Genomic DNA, 22072 nt, shown 5'->3' on the forward strand with positions numbered 1-22072 from the left:
TTTCTTCATTTTGTGGCATATACAATGAATCCTTGAATGCATAAGTGGTAATTAACTGGAGATAAAGAGTGTCACGGACTATTCTGCCCCAGCCTGCTTTGAACTGTGATCCTCAGATCTCAGAATTACAGACCTAAGCCATCAGCACCTGGCTGAGCTTTGGTTTTCTAAGAAGGTGGGGCCTGGTTGGAGGGAGTGGGGCCTGACTCTGAAGCTGGTCCCTGGCCTATTTCGTTCTCTCCTGCTTCCTGGCAGTCATAAGGTAGCCTGCCCTGCCCCTCCAGTCTAGTGACAGTCACCATGGACTCCAACCTCCAAAGGCATGGCCAAAGCAACCCTTCCCTCCTCCATGCTTCCTCCTCACAGAGGCCTAATCACTCTTGCCATGAGGGACACAGGCAGCTCCCAAGGATGGGGACAGGGAAGCGTCATACTCTACCTGCCGCGCCGTTCAGCGTGTGGAGAGAAACATGGCTCCACTTTGAGTCACCGCACTCCTCGCTTCGAGGGTGCACTCACTCCAGGCCCACGCTGGGCATGAGTTACAGGCAGAGTCCAGCGGTTGGCGGGACCTGCTAAACATGCTCAGCTGCCTTCTGCTCGGTGGGCATATGCTGACCCCTACAACGCACATTCATGATGACATCTTGCACTCTGAGGAGGGACTTAGGTGCTGTGGACTGACTGCCTGTCACAGGTGAGAATTGACTCTCTTCTCCCTTGGTTCTGGCCTTGCCCCTAGTGTGCCCACGACAGTGACTCAGCTCTGCCCAGCTTTTCCTAGCTCCCTCCCTGGAGCATGAAGGTGCTTATGTGTGCGCACTTCCACTTTAACCAGGCCCATCCCCTCCTCCGTCGCCTGGAAGGTCTGCAGCCCACAGGACCTGCCCTTCGGTGTTAGACTTCTAATCCAGCTTCCTTGGGTGGCAATTTCAATAGAGCAAAAAGGTAGGAGCAAAATTAGCGCTGGACATCAACAGCTTGAATTTGCCAGGTGTCAATGAATAATTCCACTTAATTGCTCTCTTGAAAATCCAATTGTTCTTTCCTGCCTTTTGGCTTTTATTACAGCAATCCGCAAAGTCCCAGGAGTTGTGCCAGGGACCACGCAGAGGTGTGGCTTGGCTGTGAATGCATACAGCAGAAAGCACTGAGCCACAGGACCACTGTGTCCTCTCCTCTGAGCCACGGGACCGCTGTGTCCTCTGAGCCATGAGAATGCTGTGTCCTCTCCTCTGAGCCACGGGAAGGCTGTATCCTCTCCTCTGAGCCACGGGAAGGCTGTGTCCTCTCCTCTGACCCATGAGAAGGCTGTGTTCTCTCCTCTGAGCCACAGGAAGCCTATGTCCTCTCCTCTGAGCCACGGAAAGTCTGTATCCTCTCCTCTGAGCCACGGGAAGGCTGTGTCCTCTCCTCTGAGCCATGGGAATGCTTTGTCCTCTCCTCTGAGCCATGGGAAGGCTGTGTCCTCTCCTCTGAGCTATGGGAATGCTTTGTCCTCTCCTCTGAGCCATGGGAAGGCTGTATCCTCTCCTCTGAGCCACAGGAACACTGTGTCCTCTCCTCTGACCCACGAGAAGGCTGTGTTCTCTCCTCTGAGCCACGGGAAGGCTGTGTCCTCTCCTCTTCCCAGGCTCTAGGATGGAATGAGAAGTGGAGCCTGGCTATCAGACTTGGCTATATTGAGTAGAATTTGGTCGAACTGCTATCCAAAGGGCTCTAGAGTCCACAGACACACACCAGCCACATAGGCTCTAGAGTCCACGGACACACACCAGCCATGTTGAAGGCTCAAGAGTCCACAGAAACATACCAGCCATGTAGAAGGCTCTAGAGTCCATGGACACACACTAGCCACATGGAAGGCTCTAGAGTTCACAGACACACACTAGCCACATGGATGCCTCTAAGTCCATAGACACACACTAGCGAAGGCTCTAGACTCCACAGATACTAGCCACGTGGAAGGCTCCAACGTCCATGGACACACACACAAGCCATGTGGAAAGCAGCCTGCTAGAGGATGAGGAACTTTTAGAGCACAGATACCACAGAAGTTGAGGTTAGCCTGGGCCAGGCAGCTGACCACAGGCCTCGGCACGAGTCTAGCCATGAACAGGCAGGCGTGACTCAGAGTACAGAAGCACAGACTTGGGAGTCATAAGACTTGTGAGTCATAATTATAATAATTACAAGCCACTATGATAAGTCCCGAACGTCGCCCCAATTATGCTATCATTAATAACCTATCATAAGTGCTCAGGGTGAGTAAGCGCTTTCATTTTAAGTCACTTAGGCCGTGGCATGGTTTGCTGTGCAGTAGCAGATAAAATAAGAGCATAGGGACCCAGCCGCAAGCTCTTTGGGCTGGATTGAAAGGAGCCAAGGACGTGGGTGAGACTGCGGTCTCTAACCCCATTGCAATACAGAGACTGCCACAGGATCTGAATAGTCATGAAAAACAAGCTGAGTCAATACTGAAAATTGAGACACTTTGTACAGAAATCCCAATTTCAATCTCTTCAAGAAAATGAACTCTCTGCCCACACTGGTGTGTGTTCTCCCCGATCAATGACCTTGCTGGACAGGATTTGCTTCCAGGTGCATTCCCATGGCTGCTGATTGGCCCCGATCCCTTGTGAGGTGGGCCTCTCTACTCATGCTTCACCATGTGGCTCCCGGATCCCTCCAGAACAAGTGATCTAAGAAGGGGAGCAAGGAAGTGCCTGTCTCGGTCACTCAGAGTGCCTTACCTAGAGCCACCAACTGTGTGGCTAAAACAGCTGAACTTTTGCGTTCTCACAGTTATGGAGGCTGGAAGTATAAAAGTGGTGTTGAGCTGAATCCTTCTGAGTGGTGGATGGTGTGAGCGGCTGTCGAGGGGGAGAAAGAGAGAGAGAGAGAGAGAGAGAGAGAGCTGTGTCATCTCTTCCTCATCCTATTGGATCTCTTTAAAGGTCTCATTTACAAATCCAGTCACCTTTGGGATGAGCGCTACAGTATATGGATTTGAGTTTTACACAACTTCATGAACTACACAAGTTCATGGTGGCACCTGAAATGGGAGGAGAAGGCCCTCACAAGCTTGTCTTGGAAGTGACACGGCACCACGCCTGCCACGTCCAAGAGAGGAAAGATGGCAGGAGACCATGCCCATCAGGACAGAGAGGCCACCTCAGAGGGCATCTCTGTGTGAGCCAGGAGCCAACACAAAGGGCTCCAAAACCCTCTGCTCAGTCAACTTCATTACATTTCTTTTTTTAAAAAAGCATCCATACCCGGGTTGTGGCTTAGAAACTATGGCTTCTAAGTTTAGCCTCCTCTTGAATAAGCAATGTACTACTGTGCCACAGAAATCAAGTGGCACCTCTCCCCCGTTCACCTCCACCTAGGCTATCGCTGAGCTGTGTTCCTTGTGGATAGCAGAGAGCATCGTCAAGTGAACAAGCGAATATAACACATCTTTTCCCCACCAGTAGAAGCTTGTTTCACATACAGAATCATAACTTGCTTTTCTCCACTGAAACGTAGCTTTTCCTACACCAGTACACAGTTTTAGCTTTTTGCGGGGGGATACCAAGCACCCCGTAATGAACTCCAGCAGAAGGCGGAGGCCATTGTTTGTCCCGTCTCCTGCTGATGACTATGGGATGGTCTACCAGCAACCACAGCTACAGACAAGCTGCTGTGGCATGTGTTCTTGGACACTTGCATTGCAAGTGTGTGTTTGTGTGCGAACAACAACCCTGCAGATGTGGGAAGGGCGTTCAAGGTGCACACATCTGTAATTGTGGTGGCCCTGCCAAGCTCCATCTGGAGCCGGCGTCGGTTTGTGTTGCCAGCAGCGACGTGTGAGCCCTTCCTTCCCACGGCTCCCACGGCACAGCGGGTTCCTGTGCTTCGGGGCTTGTGCCAATCTGCTCTGTTGAAAAAAAAATGCTATTTCCATCTACTTTTAATTTATATGTGTGATATTATGGAGTCAGATGGAAGACATCTTCATATGTTTTATAGGGGGAAAAAAAAGGCTGCTTTTCCTTTCAGTGTACTGTTTATTCATGTGAAAATGGCATTTGTAAGTCTGTGCTTTTCCATACAGGTGTGTACTTAGAACTCCTCTGTCCTCATTTTACCCAGGAAACCTCGGTGCTCACCTTCACCACAAATCCTCAGGACCACCCCAGGGGCCGCGGTCACTCGGAGGACTCCCAGAACCCTGCAAAGCGCATACACTCACAGTTGCAATGTAGAATGAATGACAGGGTACAGACTAAAAGGAACAGGGGGAGAGGTTCAAGGCCAGGGCCAGGAGTGTCCAGCTCAGCTCTCCACCAGAATTCAGTGGACAACTCATCCTTCTCCCAGCCGCCACATCCAACAGAGCATGGAACCAGGGAGGGCAGAGGCCAGACTCCCACTGCACGCTGGTTCTGCAGGCATGGCTGGCCACTATTCACGGCCGACCTTGGCCCCAGCTGCTGCTCCTCAGGCTGAGCTGATAACCATACAACCAGAACACCTGCATAAGCCCCTCTGGCTATCAGACATAGGTGAAGGGTCCTTATAAACTAAGACGAGCTTGTTAGGAAGGACTTTGGTGTAATTACTCTGTCATTTACTAGGCCTTGCTAAATAAATGTCTTCATGGAGTAGGGATTAATTTTCCATTCCTGCCGATGTCAAAGTCCCAGATGCTGACCTTGCTCACTGCACTCATTTGAGGTTCCCATCTCCAGGACTGTCTCACTGGCTCTCATCACCATGAAGTGCATGTGCCATAATGCCTTTCACACAGCTCACTGTCCCATCCTCGCCTCTCTTCTCTCTGCCTCTCCCCTGCCTTGTTCTTCAGCTTTCCCCTTTCTTACTCGCCCTTGGATATTTGTGCTTGCTCCAGGGACCTCTTCCTCCTCCTCCTCCTCCTCCTCCCCCTCCCCTCCCCCTCCCCGTCCCTCCCCTCCCCCTCCCCCCCCCTCCTCTTCCATCTTACCTGTAAAGTGCTAAACCCACCTGTCTGTTTTCCACACCTGCAATCAGGGAGACAGTGGAAACATTCCCTCCTCACCCACGCTGCATCTATCAGTCCAGCTAGGCTAGGCTAGGCTCCATCCCTCCCCAAGGGTAGAGCTCTGCCCATCCATCAGCCACTGTAGGACACTGTTCCCCCAGGAGCTGCCCCCTTGCCCCTGCCATGTTACTTGTTCTTTTCTGCACTTGGCTAGCCATGTACTGTGCCCAAGAACATCCAACATGGAGGGAACTTTCCATTTGAGCCCTGTTGCTCTCTCCCTCACCTCCTCCTCCCCCCTCACCTCTCCTTGCAGCACTGGTCCTCAGGAAAGCTCCTGTGACTGCTCACCTCTCCAGCCTTGACTGTGCTTCTCCTCGGGCACACGCAGTGGACAACTCATACCTAGGTGTGTGCCTCTCCATTACCATGGATGCTTCAAGAATGAAGAGACTTTTGGTCCATTGCCTGCACTTCTGCTCTACAACTTGGGTCAAGTTGGGTCTACTGCTTGAGTCAAGCAGGAGGAAGTGCCGGGTTCAGGATGTATTTCTGGCTTCCTTCATCCCCTCTGTGCTCCATTTATTCTTCCCAAGTCCATTCTCTCCCTCACAACAGTTAGAACTTGAAAGACACTGGGCACTGCGTTGCAAGGAAACAAAGGCAGCAGACAGTTGATCTGCTATCTGAAGGCTGCTGGTACAGGCAGGATCTTGAGGTGCCCTGGCAGACCCAGCTCCCTCTGCAGAGAAGCAGCGGGGTCAAGGCACCCTGCCCACAGGACAAGATGGAGACGGTATCTCCTCCTACAATGCCTGAAGCCTCAAGACTGCAGCCCCCTGCCCAGCATGGCTTCCCACTTCTGTGCAGAGGAGTAACCTCCAACTAAGCAGCCCTCCCCCCACATTCCAACAGCAGGTGGCATCACAGAGAGTACACCGGGACTCTTGCAGGACCTGTGAACAAGAAGGCCCTGGGCCCAAATGGGATTCTAGTGAGAATTAAAAAATAGATGCTCCACAGTGTTGCCATCAACTGGGAAATGTGACCCATTCCCTCAATCCCATAAGACTGGCTACCAAACAAAGGGCCAGAGGCAAGTGCTGGTGAGGACCAGGAGAGAAGTGACCCCAAGCATTGATGTGGGGACTGTCAGTCAGTCTAGCCAGTGTCGAAATCAGGATGGAGGTTCCTCAAAAGTAGAATTACACAATGACCCACCTGTCTGCTCCACAACCCAGACGTCTCCTCCACCACCCAGCTGCCTCCTCCATCACCCAGCTGCCTCCTCCATCATCCAGCTGCCTCCTCCATCATCCAGCTGCCTTCTCCACCACCCAGCTGCCTACCCCATCACCCAACTGACTCCTCCATCACCCAGCTTTCTCCTCCACCACTCAGCTCTCTCTTCTATCACCCAGCTGTCTCCTCCACCATCCAGCTGTCTCCTCCATCACCCAGCTGCCTCCTCCACCATTGAGCTGCCTCCTCCACCACCCAGCTGCCTCCAGTGCCACCCAGCTGTCTACTCCACTACCCAGCTGCCTCCTCCACCACCACCCAGCTGCCTCCTCCATCACCCAGATGCCTCCTCCATCATCCAGCTGTCTCCTCCACCACCCAGCTGCCTCCTCCACCACCCAACTGCCTCCTCCATCATCCAGCTGCCTCCCCCATCATCCAGCTGCCTTCTCCACCACCCAGCTGCCTCCCCCATCACCCAGCTGACTCCTCCATCACCCAGCTTTCTCCTCCACCACTCAGCTCTCTCTTCTATCATCCAGCTGTCTCCTCCACCACCCAGCTGCCTCCTCCACCACCCAGCTGCCTCCTCCACCACCCAACTGCCTCCTCCATCATCCAGCTGCCTCCTCCATCATCCAGCTGCCTTCTCCACCACCCAGCTGCCTCCCCCATCACCCAGCTGACTCCTCCATCACCCAGCTTTCTCCTCCACCACTCAGCTCTCTCTTCTATCACCCAGCTGTCTCCTCCATCACCCAGCTGCCTCTTTCACCACCCAGCTGCCTCCTCCACCACCCAGCTGCCTCCATCATCCAGACATCTCCATGACCCAGCTATCTCCTCCATCACCCAGCCATCTCCTCCATGATCCAACTGTCTACTCTATGACTACTCCATCACCCAGCTATCTCCTCTATGACCCAGCTGCCTCCTCCACCACCCAACTGTCTCTTCCATAACCCAGCTGCTTCCTCCACCACCCAGCTGCCTCCTCCATCACCCAGCCTTCTCCTCCACCATTCAGCTCTCTCTTCCATCACCCAGCTGCCTCTTCCACCACCCAGCTGTCTCCTCTATCACCCATCTGCCACCTCCATCACCCAGAAGTCGCCTCCATGAGCCAGCTGTCTAATCTACCACACAGCTGTCTACTCCATCACCCAGATATCTCCTCTATGACCCAGCTGCCTCCTCTGCCACCCAGCTGTCTCTTCCACCACACAGCTGTCTTTTCCATCACCTATATGCCTCATGCAAATGTATCTTCCATCACCCAGCTGCCTCCTCCATCACCCAGTTGTCTCTACCACCCAGCTGCCTCCTTCACCACCTAGCTGTCTCTTCCATCACCCAGCTGCCTCCTCTACCACCCAGCTGCCTCCTCTACCACCCAGCTGTTTCCTCCACCACCCAGCTATCTCTTCCATCACACAGCTGACTCCTCCACTACCCAGCTATCTCTTCCATCACCCAGCAGTCTCCTCCATGACCCATCTGTCTACTCTACCACACAGATGTCTACTCCACCCAACTGTCTCCTTTATGACCCAGATGTCTCCTCCATCACCCAGCCATCTCCTCCTGTGAGCATGCATCCACAGGAAACAAAAAGTGTTCCCAAGATATGTGCATGCTCCATGTTCAGTGCAGTGTGCTTCAAAATGCCATGCTGTGGAATCAGTGCAAAAGCTCACACAGAAAAACGTAGTGTGCATGTGTATACATTGAAATATTATTCAGCTTTAGAGAAGCCTTTTTTTTTTTTAAAAAGCCTGACATTTGCAACAACATGAATGAGTCTGGAGAACATGGTGTTAAGTGAAAGAAGCCAGACACAACAGTGAAATGATGGCTTCTGCCTAGGGGGTGGTTTGCCAACTTCATCTTGGTGCTTTCCCTCCGTGTTTCGCAGGACAGGGTACTCAGCACCACACCCAAGGTCATCTGTGAGGCTGAGGCGGACAGGGCCAGAGGAGGCCTGAGGCATCCCAGCTCTGTGATGACCTGGCTAGCCTGGCTCCAGAGCTTTTGGCATCACCTGCACTAAGCAAGCACACACACACACACACACACACACACACACACGCACACACACACACACACGCACACACACACACCATGCACACGTTGCTCAGTAATTTTAGCAAGGCTGAAAGTTCCCCGGAGCATCGTAATTATCTCCACTGGAGCTGTCAGGAGTGTTTACAGCTAAAGAAGGAGGTAGCCATGGCTGAGGAGATAATAAGATGCACTATAGCTTCTACCGACTGTGGCTTAAGAGCAAGGAGCAAACTTCCCCACTGCCACCTTTACCTATGGTCTGGGGACCCACTGTCCCCCTGGGATCCTGCAGGCTTCTTCTCTGCAGAACCGTGCGGGGTGTTCTGACTGCATGGCTGGCACTCAGAAGGAAAGACAATAAACCAGCAGTGCACAAAGTCATCTCTCATCAGAGTTCCCTGAGCCCCATGGGCCTGGTGGCTGTGAGTTGGCCTGCACAGTGCCCATGCACCCAGCCAGGGCAAACAGAGCACTTCCACGATCCCAGGGCTGGGACCAGAGACCAGAGAAGTCACAGTGGAATAGAGTGGGCTCTCGCAGATGTGATCAAGTATGATGGGGGGGAGGGTGGCAGAGATTCCCCCAATCTGAGGAAGTTTCTTATTTATGATTTCTTTTTTCTTGTGGTGCTGTGTTTGGAACTCTGGCCTGGAGCATGGAAAGCAAACACTCTACCTGCGAGCCACATCCCAGCTCACCTGAAGTGAGAAGCACACAGGCATTGGATGCTCACAACTCTGTCTGCCTGGGGCCTGACTGGCCTTCCTGGGCAAAGGCAGGCCTCCATTCTCACCCACCTTGACCCTGGACCCCAGTGCAGCGAGGCAAAAGGTCATGTGACCCTGGCTCAGCCAATCAGATGCAGCCATCTCAGATTCAGCTCCAGGGCGGTTCCCCAGCATGTGAGCAGTGGGACACTGTCTTGGCTGTGGTTGTGGTAGAGGGAAGCCTCCAAGTGGAGGCAAAGATGAGATCATCAGAGACATGGTTTTGGGTACGCTGTCTCCTCTTCCTCTCAGTGGGGCTTCCAGTTCCCAGCAGCCCACTGTTGAGCTTCTTCTGTGGTCTGTTGAGTACTTGAGGTGTTCTGAGGGTCATCTGAGTGGCCACAGGTGCACAGTCAGGCCTTGTGCACCACCCTGTCAGCAAGACAGATCCTAAATCCCTGTAAGTCCCTTCTTCCAGCTTGCAGACGCCTGCAAGTCTTGCTGGAAGAAGGCAGGTGCCCATAATTAGCATAGAGAAGATAAATAGGCATCTGAGTGCTAGAGGGGGTTACTGCTCCCCAGTGGGAGTCATCACCCCCCGAGTCCACCAAAAACAAAGGTCACCCCATTCCCAGCCCTGCTCCCATTATGTCCTGTTCTCCTAAGGCCAGTCTGGCTCAGAGAGCCCAGCCAGGGGGACTGTGGACAGTGGTGACCTTTGCAGGGACACATGATTTACCATCCCTGCATGCCCCTCTGCTGCCGCCGCGCTGGTCCACAGAGCAATTAGGATGAGAAAGCATCTTCACTTCCGGAGGCTGCAAAGCTTTCTGCACTGTCACACGATGGAATTGATGACTGCAGGATGCTTGTGCCGGATACCCAGCCAGCCAGCAGGCTTGTCCTGTCCCAATGGGCACACTGAAGTGTCTGGGGACTCCAGCTTGCCCCATGGAAAGCAGAGAAGAACAGGTGGCTCCTTCCTTGCCAGCAGGCTTTTGTCCAGTGGTCGGAGCTAGACACTAATCAGACAAAACCTTGTGTACCCAGAAGCTTTCCCTGGAGTTGTACGTGGCACTGCTGGCAACAGAAGGTGTGCTTTGATTTTCACCCTGCTAGGGGATGGGCAAACTTCAGAAACAGGTGGCTCCCTCTTCCCCAGTCACCATCAGCAGTGCTCCTGGTAAGGAAGTGCACACTGGATGACCACATGTGATAGGGTTGGGGATAGACGCAAGCACATGGCTGATGCTTCTAGGTGTCAGTGGCCTCTGCCTCCACTTTTCTAGCTTGGGACTTTTAAATAAGAACACATTTTGAAAGACAGCAGAGGCTGGAGAGCTGAGTAACAAACTGGGATGTAAGGCCCAGGGGAGCCAGAGAGGAACAGGCAGGTGGGAGGGCCTGGCCCAGGAGCAATCTCAGGCCACTGAGGAGACCAGTTGTTCTGAGGAAAGCTTCTCAGCAGGAAAAGCAGAACAGAAAGATCCCCCTCAGCTCCAAAGATTTAAAATCATGCTGGCTTCAGTTTTTCCAGTTTGTAGGTGGTAGAGACATAATGATATTTCAGACCTTGGCAAAAGAATGTTTGTTTGTCTAGCTTGGAAAACTCATCAATCCCAAAAGATTTCTAAAAAGCCATTTCAGACATGAACGGCAGTTCTCCTTCCTCTGAGGAGAGGCCAGCAGACTTTAGAATCCATCTACCTGTTAACAGCTTCCTGCCTTTCCCCTGGGCAATCCACCTGTGTCCACCCGGTCCCAGATGGGGTGGGCGACACTTAGTTGGCCAGCCAGAAGATGGTATCTTAGTGGCCTCTGTGCAGGGGTGGGGGCCATGCAGCCTGTGGGCTTTCCAATGCCCTGGAAATCATTTGGTGTTTGGCTCCCTGCAGCCATCTATCCATTCTGATAACACGACTCGAGTGAAGTTTTAAATATCCAAATGGCCCTTCAAAGAAACTAGATTCCCCAAGGCCGGCAGCTTGCTGATGATAGGATTACTCTACTTTGTGGTGGGCACAGGACTCAGCCAGCCCATGAGATGTGAGTCCGATGGGGTGGGCAGGGGAAAGAGGCCCTGATGGTGATTTTTTTCAGCAATACTTAGAAGGAGGCTGAGCCCAGGGCAAAAGAGAATCTCAGTTTGGGATGGTGCTGTCCACACTCATTTGTTAACATGAGGTCCCTTTTCTAGGTGAGTTAATTTGGGCTGGGTTTCTGTCATTTACAACTTGTCGAACAGAACTTGACAAACACATGCATTGTGAGTGTTGGGGTGCAACTTGAGGGTTGTTCACCAGGTCAGAGGGCAAAGTGGGTGGGTACAATGTCCTCAAGGACATTTACAGACTTTGGAAAGTAGTGCTCAACAAAACAAGCCATAACTTTCCCACCAGGTCTGGATAAATTTGATCCAACTCTCTCCAACCTTGTTTGCTGTGCGACCCATCCTCTCTTGAGGCTCACTTTGGTTAAAGATCTTATTTTCAAAAGATGTTTTTTTAATAACACATCACCAGTCTCTGAGATACAGAATCGAATCATGTCCTGTTCCTGTCTCTTGGGGACCTAGGAAAGCACACGTAACTCCTCAACAGCGTGTCCCCAGGAATGTTTCCGGAAAGTTTGCCTCGGGGAAGCATTCCTGTAGACAGTTAATTCTATCTGTGTCTTCTTGTTATCATCTCCTGGGTTGACTTAAATCACTTCTAGATTAGAAGACTCATTTGAGGGGGGGTTGACCTAAGGTTCCTTCATTGTCGATGTTAGAAATTGATTTTGATGAATCAAAAGAGGAACAGATGTCATTACAGGGCTGCTGGCAATTTCACAAAACCGCAAAGTAGGCTAAAGAACCAGGCTAACAATGGACAGGAAATACCACAAGCACAGAGTGAGGGAAGGTGACAAGGACTGATGGCTGGGGCCTCGGGGCACTGTTTGGGTGGAAGATGTTCAGGCAGGTTGATTGACAGCCCTCTCCCCACCACCACCCCCACCCCTGCCCAACTGAGGCCCCAGAGGAAGGCACCTCCGCCATAGCAGCTGTGGAGGCTGAAGTGAGGCTGTCAGCTGATCTGGGTAATGCAGCCGTGAAATTATTTTATTGCATTTGGTCAAAAGTGTATGTAATAAATCTGTAAATAAGGTGACCTTACTGTGGAAAATGGCAAAGCAGCAGATGATTACTTTCTGACACTCTGTCATGATGGGCACAGATTGTATTCCAAATTTCTTAATCACTAGTGCCAACTAGTCCATCAGAATGTAGCTGGCCATGAGCCGTGGGGTGGTCTTCACCAGGGTCGCTCTGGGAACCATTCGTGACTGCAGAACACAGAACTTCACTCTTACAGATTGTAGTTTTGTTTTCTGCAAGCTGGAGAAGTTACCCTGCCCTCTGCCCCCATGATTCCTTAGCTACTCTTTTCCATATCTTCATCTCAGTGCAACCTGGGAAGCAGTGTCTACTGAGTGGAACACTGGACTGGGAGTTCAACTTGATTGCTCAGACCAGGTCCCAGTGTTTAATCATGGCCCTGGCTTACTGTCAGATTGGGGCTTTGGACCTTGACCATCAATACAGTCAACCACAGTTGTTTTCTTAAGCTCCTCTTTACCTAGCATGTCAGTAATGGAAGGAGTGACACATTCATTCACTTGTCAGTCCCAAAATAAGACAGCCACTTGTCTCCCGGCTGCATCCTTTGACGGAGAAGCCAGATTGCCAGGGACTTGAAGATTTCATCTCACTCACATTGATCAAAGTCAAAAGTGTGCACATGCACACACACAATACCTTGTGCTTCCTGTTTGGCATTTCTGCTGTCAGAGCCAGCTTTGCTAGTATGAAACCCCTCCCAAAGACAAAAGGCGTCTTTTCATCTTTGAGAACAATGGCTTAATTGCCTCCGCCATTTACTAACCACATGCGTTGATATGTTCACTAATGAAATGTTGCATGCTGTTTGGAGTCTTCAAAGGAAATAAAAAAGAGCTAACCTCAATCTATAAATCAAGTTAAATAATTTCTATTTCCTGACACAGGAAACTTTTTTTTCCCACCCTATGTGTTATATTATCGGCAAGAAACAGATGCAGGTGGAGGGGAAATGACAGGCCATTCTAAGGAAATTTAATGAAGAAGCTCCAAATATTGTATCACAGTAAGTGAAATGAATACGCAAGCACTCTTTCCTGGGTCTCCTTTTACAATAACCATTGTGTGAACCACACACCAGAGACGGGCGGGTGGGTGGCCGAGTTCAAAGGTGCCACCGAATGCCTCATACCTCAGGAACCAAGCTTCCTCAATGGCTATATTTAGTTTCAAATACTGAGTGCAGGACCTGGAAAGGAAGGAATGTAGAGAATGGAGGAAGAAATAATAAACCTTTTCAGGACCAAATTTAGCTTTAAATTCCATGAGATAGGTTCTTGGGTTTTAACTCTTGAGATCAGTTGGTGGCATATATATATATGTATGTACACACACATATATACATACGTACATGTGTATACACACATATATATGTATGACTATCTAGTTTCAAGCGTCTTGGGATATGGCCCCCACAGACAAGGGGGATGGCTGCTGTGGGCATGTACACACCGGTGTATACATGCACATGCATCACATGCATGTATTATTCACACATAGCTGTCTAGTGTGTACATCCCCTGGGATCAACCCTGTCCATCAAGTTCTCTCTCATGCCCTTTCTGCCCAGGTGGGTCTCTGTCTCTATGCTGTAGAGGACAGCCAGCTTCCCATGCTTTCAAACCCTATTTGAGGGGATTTTTCTGGGATAATAGACTCAAAAGATTTTTCCCTTTGCTATTTTGTTCACTACATTTATTTTCCAATTCCTTGGGGGAACACCAGTGAGTTAGCATATTCCTGGAGGCTGTTCAAACCAAGAGGAATTTAGTTTCTGTCTTTTTGTCCATGGAGAAAAATAATTTGGGACGTTTCTCACTCCTGGGTGTCTGAGCTGTATCCAGGCTCTGTGCCTCATATTTGACAGTGGGCCAGGACGAGGACTCCTGAGAATGCAGGGCATTCCATCATGAGTTAGCAGTCCAGTCTGGAGCAATGAGCCATCCTAAGCTCATGGAGGACGGGTGGGACAACCCCCTGGGGAGATGGTGAGAAAATCCAGGTCACCCATAGTTCCTTGCTGGGCAATGAGGAGTGTGAAGACAAATGTCAGTTGCTTAATCTGATGACTTGATACTCTTGGGTTTCCATACTCCTAAAGTGATAGGAATAAAGAAGTGCTTAGAAGTGCCATCTTCCATAACATCTGTGTGCGCCTGTGGGGAGGACAAAACCTGTTTTCCTGGAGATCATCTTTCTTCTGGGGTAGAGCACATGCTCCCCCAGCTAAGGCTGAAAGACTGCCATGTGCAGTAGGAGTTGGTTCTAGTTGGTGCCTGGCTACTGGGCATTAGCTAAGGGAATCCAGCTTCTCTGTGGGCAAAGTAGTCACATGCTAGCTGAGGCAGAACTAGGCTCAAAGGTGAGAATGGCAGGGAACGTGGAACCCAAGACTTCTCCAGGGCTTCACTGACTGGTTTCTTGTTTCAGTAGCTCTTCTCCATTCACACTGTGGGACAACCCCATGGCTGTCCTGAGAAGTCACTCTGATGAAGTTAGGCATTGGCCTGCCCTGTGGGTGTGATAAGGCACACTGGATCCTTTAAAACCCTGGCATATATATTGAAGCAGAGGCACAGATTCCAACCTGGAGCTCAGCTGGGATAGAAGTGGAAGCAGGTGTATGGGTGGAAGTGCTGAACATACAGATGAGAAGAGTCTTAACATGCAGTAACAACTACCAGACCAACTGTGGAGTTGAGGCCCATGGAGGACCTTTCTGGCAGAGCTCTTGTTGTATTGTTAAATGCATGGCAGTGCCTGTAGGCCTTCAGTATCTTACAGGTCTTCCCCAAGGGTTCTCCAGCTGAGAGACCTTCCACATGTCACAGGCAGTGGACCAGAGGCCTGAGAAGATGCAACAGCTTGTGTTGACTACCCATCTCAATTACAGAATTGTAACGTCACAGGGTACTTAGGGCTAGAAGGGAGCACAGGAACTTCCTGGCAGCGGAAGCTTTCTTCTGCACAGCTGAGGCCACATGGAGGCTGGAGGTGGAAGGCTGCCCACATCTGCCAACTTTGAGAAACAGTGGGGTTTGGCATGGAGTTCAGTCTTGCTGTTACCTGACCTTAAGTTCCTTGGCATGCCTAAGGAGGCTGGGACAGGTACTGGAAAGTACAGCCAGGGGGAACTTGCTTCCTTAGAGCTATGCATCCGCTATCTGTTGACAATACATGTGGCACAGACAGAGTGAAGGAGGCAGTCTGTTCTCAGCTGGATTCTCAGCTGGATAATGAGCTCACTGCCTTCTGCAAGTCCCATCACTGCTGGTAATAAGAATCACAATTAGGCCTCAGGAGACCTCTCGGCTCTGGAGATGATGTGTCTTTCTGCCCCTCAGGCCAGACAGAACTTGGCAGCCAGGTGGTGCAGACCCTTAAAGGGAGAGGTAACCCCGAGCCGCATACATCCAGCCTGCACCTCAGGTTCCCACCTCAACATGAAGAACTGCACTTAGCAAACAAGCCACTGGAGAAACCAGGCCCACCGAACCCCTGGCTCCTGAATTAGCCAGGCCAGGGCAGGGCAGCAGTGGAAACGGTAATAAACAAGCCAAGCACCGGTGGTGTGCATGTGCAGAGGAGTCCTGAGGATACTCTGATGGTGAGCTCCGTGGGGTCATGGCCCTCCTGACATCAACTCTTGGTCCCTTGTGCCACTCCCACGGGCACACAGGGGCCACAGTGCCACTCCCACGGGCACACAAGGACCATCGTGCCACTCCCACGGGCACACAGGGGCCATCGTGCCACTCCCATGGGCATACAGGGGTCCTCGAGCAGGTCCCACGGGCACACGGGGTGGCGGGGGGCTCGCGCTGGATGTGGCCTCTGCAAGGCTATCTGCAGTCACTTGCCAGCCTTGCCCAACGGCACCTGGAGTCTTCTCCATTGGGAAAGGAGGATGGCTTGTGGATCCCTTCCGGGGGGCGCAGGGTTGGCGACCGCACCCTGGACTTGCGGTGAGGGCTGAGAGCGTGGGGTGCGCGGGGCTCCATCCTTTCCTCGGGGTCCCTGGGCAGGGCGCCGACTGCGTGGGGTGGCCCAGGGTGGGATCACCAGCCAGGGGAGGAACCGGGCCTAGGAACACTCAGGGGCTGACTGGATGACCTGGGCCTCACACTTCCACGGAGAGACCGGAAGTGGCCACAGACTTCCGATTTGGGGCAGGAAGCGGCCCCTCCCCCCACAGCTGTGGGCCGCAGTGTGCCCTACAACGACGGCTGCGCATCCCACACGACGTTAATGAGTTCCACGATGACATCAGTGCATCCCACAGGGTGCCAGTGCGCCCCACTTGATGTCCGCGGCCCCACATCATGTCCGTGCACCCTACAGTGACGCCCTGGCTCTGGTCACATGGCGCTGCTCCTGGACCTTGCCCGGTGTCCACGCCTGTTTCCCCCACTCTGGGAAGCATGGAGAAGTGCTGCTCCCTTCCATGAGCTGAGAACAAATAGGATTTGGCATTCAGGCCAACACACTGGGTTGAGGGATCCCCAGGCTAACACTTCTGGTTTGCTGCCGATCCCCTCCTGGGCGTGGGGTCTGTGAGAGAGGCTCTCTCCCTCCCCACTAGGCTGCTCGCCCACCCCAGCTGCTCTGCGTGGGGAATCATCTGGCCCTACGCAGAGAAAGAGGCCTAAAGGTCAGTCTCTGAGTGTAGCCCGGTTACTCGGGAAAGGACAGCGCATTTTCTGCCTCTAGCTGGAAGGGAGGCTGGAGTATACATTTGCCTGCCACGGCAGCTCTTGTGACTCTCATTTACCATCTGTCAGCAGGCTTTTAGGAGAGAATTACATGTGTGATTTATTTGCAAATCCTTTCAGGTCCTGAAGGAGAGATACTTAACCCACAATGCTTTTGTCATCGTGTGTCAGCATCCCCTCAATGCAGAGAGTGGCATTACATGATGTCAGGGTGTAATTGGATTGTGCTGGATCCTTAAATCTGCATTTTCATTTACCAAAAGGCCTAGCACGGGGAACGCCATTTGCAATTGATGCCAGGCCCTGGGAAGGGGGGGGGGCAGCGTGTAGAAAGACAAAGAACAGCCATAAAGCCTCAGAGTGCATGGTTTATATTTACAGTCTGGAAGTTTATAAATATATATTACATTCTTACAATCTACAATACATTCCACACAGAGATGGGGCAGGGATCAGGCAATCGCTGCAGTATACAACTGAACATCACAGGGGTAAGACTAGGAAGAAATGTGTTCAGGGGTGACTGAAAGTGAAGGATGATCATGGCAAAGGGGTGACAGTTTAGTCACCCAACTCAAATGGTGAATCACCTTGCAGACTTGCTGGCTGTGGAAAGCTGGGGCTCAGAGCACACAGGTAACACCACAGTCAGAGGGCCAGCAGGAGGGGCTGGGAGTCAAAGAGGAGGCTGGCGGGACTCACATGACTGCCTCTTAAGGAGGCTCAGTTATGTGATAGAGAAGAAGAGGAGGAAGGTGAAGGAGGGGAAGAGGAGCTATAAAGAGGAGGAAGAGGAAAGGAAGGCAAAGAGCAGGAGAAGGAAGCAGACTGACAGAGGAGAAGCAGATAGGTTCAGAGAAATACAAGAGACACAAAGAGGAGAGAGAGGTTGGAAAAAGAGCAGAAGAGCAGAACAGAAAATGGCGTGAAGTTAAACAACACAAAGAGAAGGATGAGTCCAAAAGCATGGCTTCTTCTGCCCCTCTCCCACAGTCTCTTGAGGGTCAGATCGCTCTCACTCTGTGCCTCTTCACAAGCTTTGTTTCTGATGGGTGGTGACTGACCCCAGTCATTCTGACTTTATACCATGTTGATCCTCGTGGGGCTGACTTTAGGACCAGTGGCAGGGTTGCTTGCACCTCTGCGGTCCACACACCCCTGATGCTTCCCACACTTCCACTTTCCATTAAGAAAGAGGCTCTGGTGCTGCTCAAGTGTGTCTGGGCCTGACTTTCTGCTGCTACCTGCATCTCAGCCTGAGTCTGGCTCTGTGGGCACTGCCCAATCCACAAGGATGCCGGAGGGCGAGTTAGTGGACCGGAGACTCAACATGAGTCAGGACAGAGCCAGTACAAAACAGCCCTCTCTTCTTTCTAGAAAAATAGTGAGGGGAATGCACACACCGTGGTGTTGAATTCACTGTGGCGACTGCTAATTCAGCAAGACCAGCCTCTTCAGAGTGGAGAATGTCACCAGGGGCTGAGGGGGAAGAGAGAGGCTCAGGAAATGATGCAACCCAAAGTGTCTCATAGCTTCATTGTGACTTCCATGGGGAGATCACACAAACAGAGGGAACTTGGGGAAAGGGCCTGTTCTCTGAGCCCGATTGGAAGTCTGTGCCCAGTGTCTTCTGTTTACACATACAAAAATGCTCTAAGCCATATGTGTGTCCCTGTTGTTCTTAGCAAATTGCAGCCTACCTCTGAGGTTGCTCCCATCCTCATCAGAATCTGCCTTGACCAACCCATAACCAAGCTTGACCCAGTCTTTGGGGGATGGCGGCTTGGTACCCTGCCTCCTAGGGCCGGACAGGACTGGTTCTGCTCATGAGAGATGCGGCTCTGTATGGGACACTTCCTCCCATCAGTCTGTGCACTCATCCTCCAACTCTGTCATTTCTCCTTGGTCTGCTAAATCGAGTTCGGAAGTCACATGGATTTTAGCAAACCTGAGTTGTTTTGATTCAAGAGAAGATTACTTTTCTGGAAACTCTCAAAGCTCAGTGATTTGGAAGTCATCTGTGTGCCAGGATGATAAACCCTGTCATGCATGATAAACCTCTGAGCTTTGAGCAAGAAGACATTGGATGCTGGGATGTGTGCATCAGTGCAGACCTGGGGACCCCCCCCCAACTAAACAGAGGGGGCTGTATTCCTGGGGGCTGTATTGCCAGTGTCACCCTTGCCTTGTCCTGTGGCCCCTTCCTCCCCGCAGTGCACAGTTGCCACACGTGCCCAGATTAAAGGCTGAATGGTGAGAGTAAGTGTGTGCACGGGTCTGGCTTACACATGCTCGTGGAGCCTTTCCAGGTAGTTATGTAGCTCTGTGCACTGCCCGGGTGCCAGGTCCTGGCAGACCCACTGAATGTCATCCTCACTGCTCACCAATCCTGTGTTCCCTTCAGGGCACCCGTCGTCGGAGGAAATGGCAGAGAAGGTGGTGAATGTCACTCTTTTCCTTTTTGAGGTAGGGGAGGCTGGGGGCTCGCTCTTCTGATCTTCCCCATCGGTGAGCATGGCTCCCACAGGCTTCAACAGCTGACCGTTGATGCTGTTGGGGGAGCTGGTGCTCAGCAGGTATTTACTTTCCTCTGCATCCAGACCCCTGTCCACAGCAGTGATCTGCTCACACTGGGCAGATGTGAAGTCCATGGAGTTCTCTAGCAACTCTGTCCGATTGCTCAGCCCCACCCAGTCATGGGAGTGACTCAGACCCTCCTGCTCTTCAAAGGGAACCTGCTTGTGCCTGTACTTCAGCGCAAAGGTCACACAGTTGATGAGGAACACCAAGATGGCCAGGCAGAAGACCCCCAGCAGCGCGTACATGCCCACCTCCAGGTCGCCCAGGCCACTGCCCACCTGGGCGAGGTCACTCTCCTCCATCTCTGTGGGGCTCCTTGGGAGGTCCATCTGGTCCGGGAAACTGGCGATGTCCATGGTCACTGTCTGCAAGTGGCTGTCACCATCCAGCAGGCTTGCCTGGCCATCTCTGCTCTGGAAGGTTGGCCTCTCTGTGGTGCCTCCCCGCCCCTGTCCCTCCATGAGCCCCAGCGAGGAGCTGCCCTGGTACTGCCCTTCCTGGCTCCAGTCCTGCAGAGGCTTTTTGGACCTTCGGTCACTGATGTTATTTTCCAAGCGAACCCCCGCCCCAGGGTGTCCAGTGTCGCTGGTGTTGGGGTTAGCATCGTTTTGGCCAAATTTGACTTTGATGTTGGCTGTCCCCACAGCCAGCACACTCTTGCGCTTAGACTTCTGGCACGATTCACTGATCGCCATTTCCACCTTTACCAGAGCTCCCTGGCCTTCGGTTTCTGCAGTGATAATAGGCCACTTGAACTTGGGGTCCTGGTGGATAGAGACCACCTTCTCATCCAGGGATGTGACTAACAGGGAATAGTCCCTTGCATCATAAATGTCCAAGGGGGTGACAGACGCGTCGCTGAACTGTACCCAGCAACTGATGGCTGCTTCCTGTGGAGGAAAGGAAGGTGGTGAGAAGGGACCGAACAGCCTGTGGAGTAGCAGCATGCACCAGGGAGGCAGACTCAGGTCAGAAATAACCACGGAGGAGCAGTCAGAGTGGAGTCAGTGTGGAAACAGGACAAGAAGCTCCAAGGGGACAAAGTTAATTTCTGTAAATATGTACTACCAGAACAAAATGTGACAAGAAAAGCAACAAAGCAGGGCTAGTTTAAAAAAAAAAAGGCCACCATGGAATCTGCTGTATTTTCTTGGGGATTGGGAGACAGATGCCCTGTTGGCTGCTCAGGGTCTGCAGGGCTCCCTCCATCCCGTGTTCAGGGTGTGACTGGCAGGAGTCTCTCATGAGGCTCACACATTTAAATGGAAAGGACCCATCAGGTTGTGTTTAGCTCATCTGAGCGCCAAGTCTCATCTTGTTACACACAACACAGATGCAAGGTTCTAATTTAGACTAAGACCCCAGAGGCACTATTGGGTTTTTTATTTTTGGCCCTACATTCTTTGGTCCTACTAGAATACAGGTTTATACTTACCTGGAGACAAAGCTGTGGCTTGAAGTTCAGGAGAGCAACCAGCCAGAGACAGAGGAGCACTGGTTGGAGACTGCTTCTCCCTCCTTCCTTCCCTCCATTCCAAGGACCGGGAGGAAAGTGGGAGATGCCCAAAGTGGCAGGCCAAGGCCTCTTTTGTCTCCATCTCTCACTTCGGTGCTTCAGGCTGACATCTTTTATGAGTAGGTTGAGCCGGCAGGTCCTCAGAGAGAACCACCATTGTAGTGTGAATCTTGAATTCCGCAGTGGACTCAGTGAAGGTCTACTGCTTCAGACAATTGCTTGGACAGCGCACCCCACCCTAACTAGAAGGCTGAATGGCCCCTCACCCCCCCCCCCACCATCATTGGTCAGCACCTAGAGACAGCTGCTGCCTGACAAATGTTACTTTGAGCAGTACTGAGTAGCTGGCCAGGTTCTCTCTCTTCCTCCCTTGTGTGTTTGAAAAGAAGACAGACAGACTGAAACTGTTGGTGGTGGAATGACAGGAGTGAGAACTCCCTCACTTTGGCAGTGATGCCCCCCCTCTTGAGAAAGCGAATGTCTGGGTACAGTGTTTATCCACAGGAAGACAAAAACAAAAAGACCAAATAACATCACAGAGGAGGGAGTGTGGGCCTGACAGGGGGTGTCATGGGCCTGCTATTTGGGGCCACAGATTTCCCTAGTGCTAATGAAGTTTGCTTGGATCTGGCTCTCTCTCTCTCTCTCTCTCTCTCTCTCTCTCTCTCTCTCTCTCTCTCGCTCTCTCTCTCTCTCCCTCCCTCTTTCCGGAAGGCTCTGCATGGGTTCTGCTCCTTTCTTCAGCTCAGTCCATGACTCCTTACCTTGTTAGACATTGGCTTGAATTAGCTGTGGTGTGGAAAACTCTGCCAAGTTGCAAAAGCCGCAGGACACAGCATGTATTACCAGGTTCCACCCATGTGCTGTGAAGCCTCGGCAGGAAATTTAAGCACGAGAGGTTTCTTGAAGCTAAAATGCCAGAGCCACACTGCAGCAGGGACCAAGGGCTATCCAGCCCATCTCAGGGGAGCATGTTTACCTCTGTGTGTCAGAACTGGATTAGCTCTTTGCCTTTATTCCAGCTGCTTTGTCATTTCCTTTACTCCTAGCTGGAGGCTACCTGCTGTTATCACCCCGAGA

At 51.8% G+C, this 22072-nt stretch overlaps 1 protein-coding gene and 1 long non-coding RNA gene across 9 annotated transcripts in view; one reads left to right on the forward strand and one right to left on the reverse strand.

The window, feature by feature from the left end:
• The first annotated feature begins 1187 nt into the window (after positions 1-1187).
• On the forward strand, positions 1188-21295 carry LOC125349225. Its single transcript, XR_007210484.1, has 3 exons — positions 1188-1198; positions 11912-11917; positions 20415-21295. It is a non-coding gene; the product is annotated as an uncharacterized LOC125349225 (long non-coding RNA).
• Tmem132d (transmembrane protein 132D) overlaps positions 17252-22072 on the reverse strand; it is a 310602-nt gene continuing 305781 nt past the window's right edge. For all 8 annotated transcript variants that reach the window (XM_048343144.1, XM_048343150.1, XM_048343145.1 and 5 more), the window contains one exon: positions 17252-20366. In XM_048343144.1, the coding sequence (XP_048199101.1) occupies positions 19179-20366 (1188 nt within the window). In that variant the 3' untranslated portion in view covers positions 17252-19178. The remainder of the gene's footprint in view (positions 20367-22072) is intronic.

The sequence above is a fragment of the Perognathus longimembris genome, chromosome 3 (assembly GCF_023159225.1).
Source record: "Perognathus longimembris pacificus isolate PPM17 chromosome 3, ASM2315922v1, whole genome shotgun sequence".
NCBI lineage: Eukaryota > Metazoa > Chordata > Mammalia > Rodentia > Heteromyidae > Perognathus > Perognathus longimembris.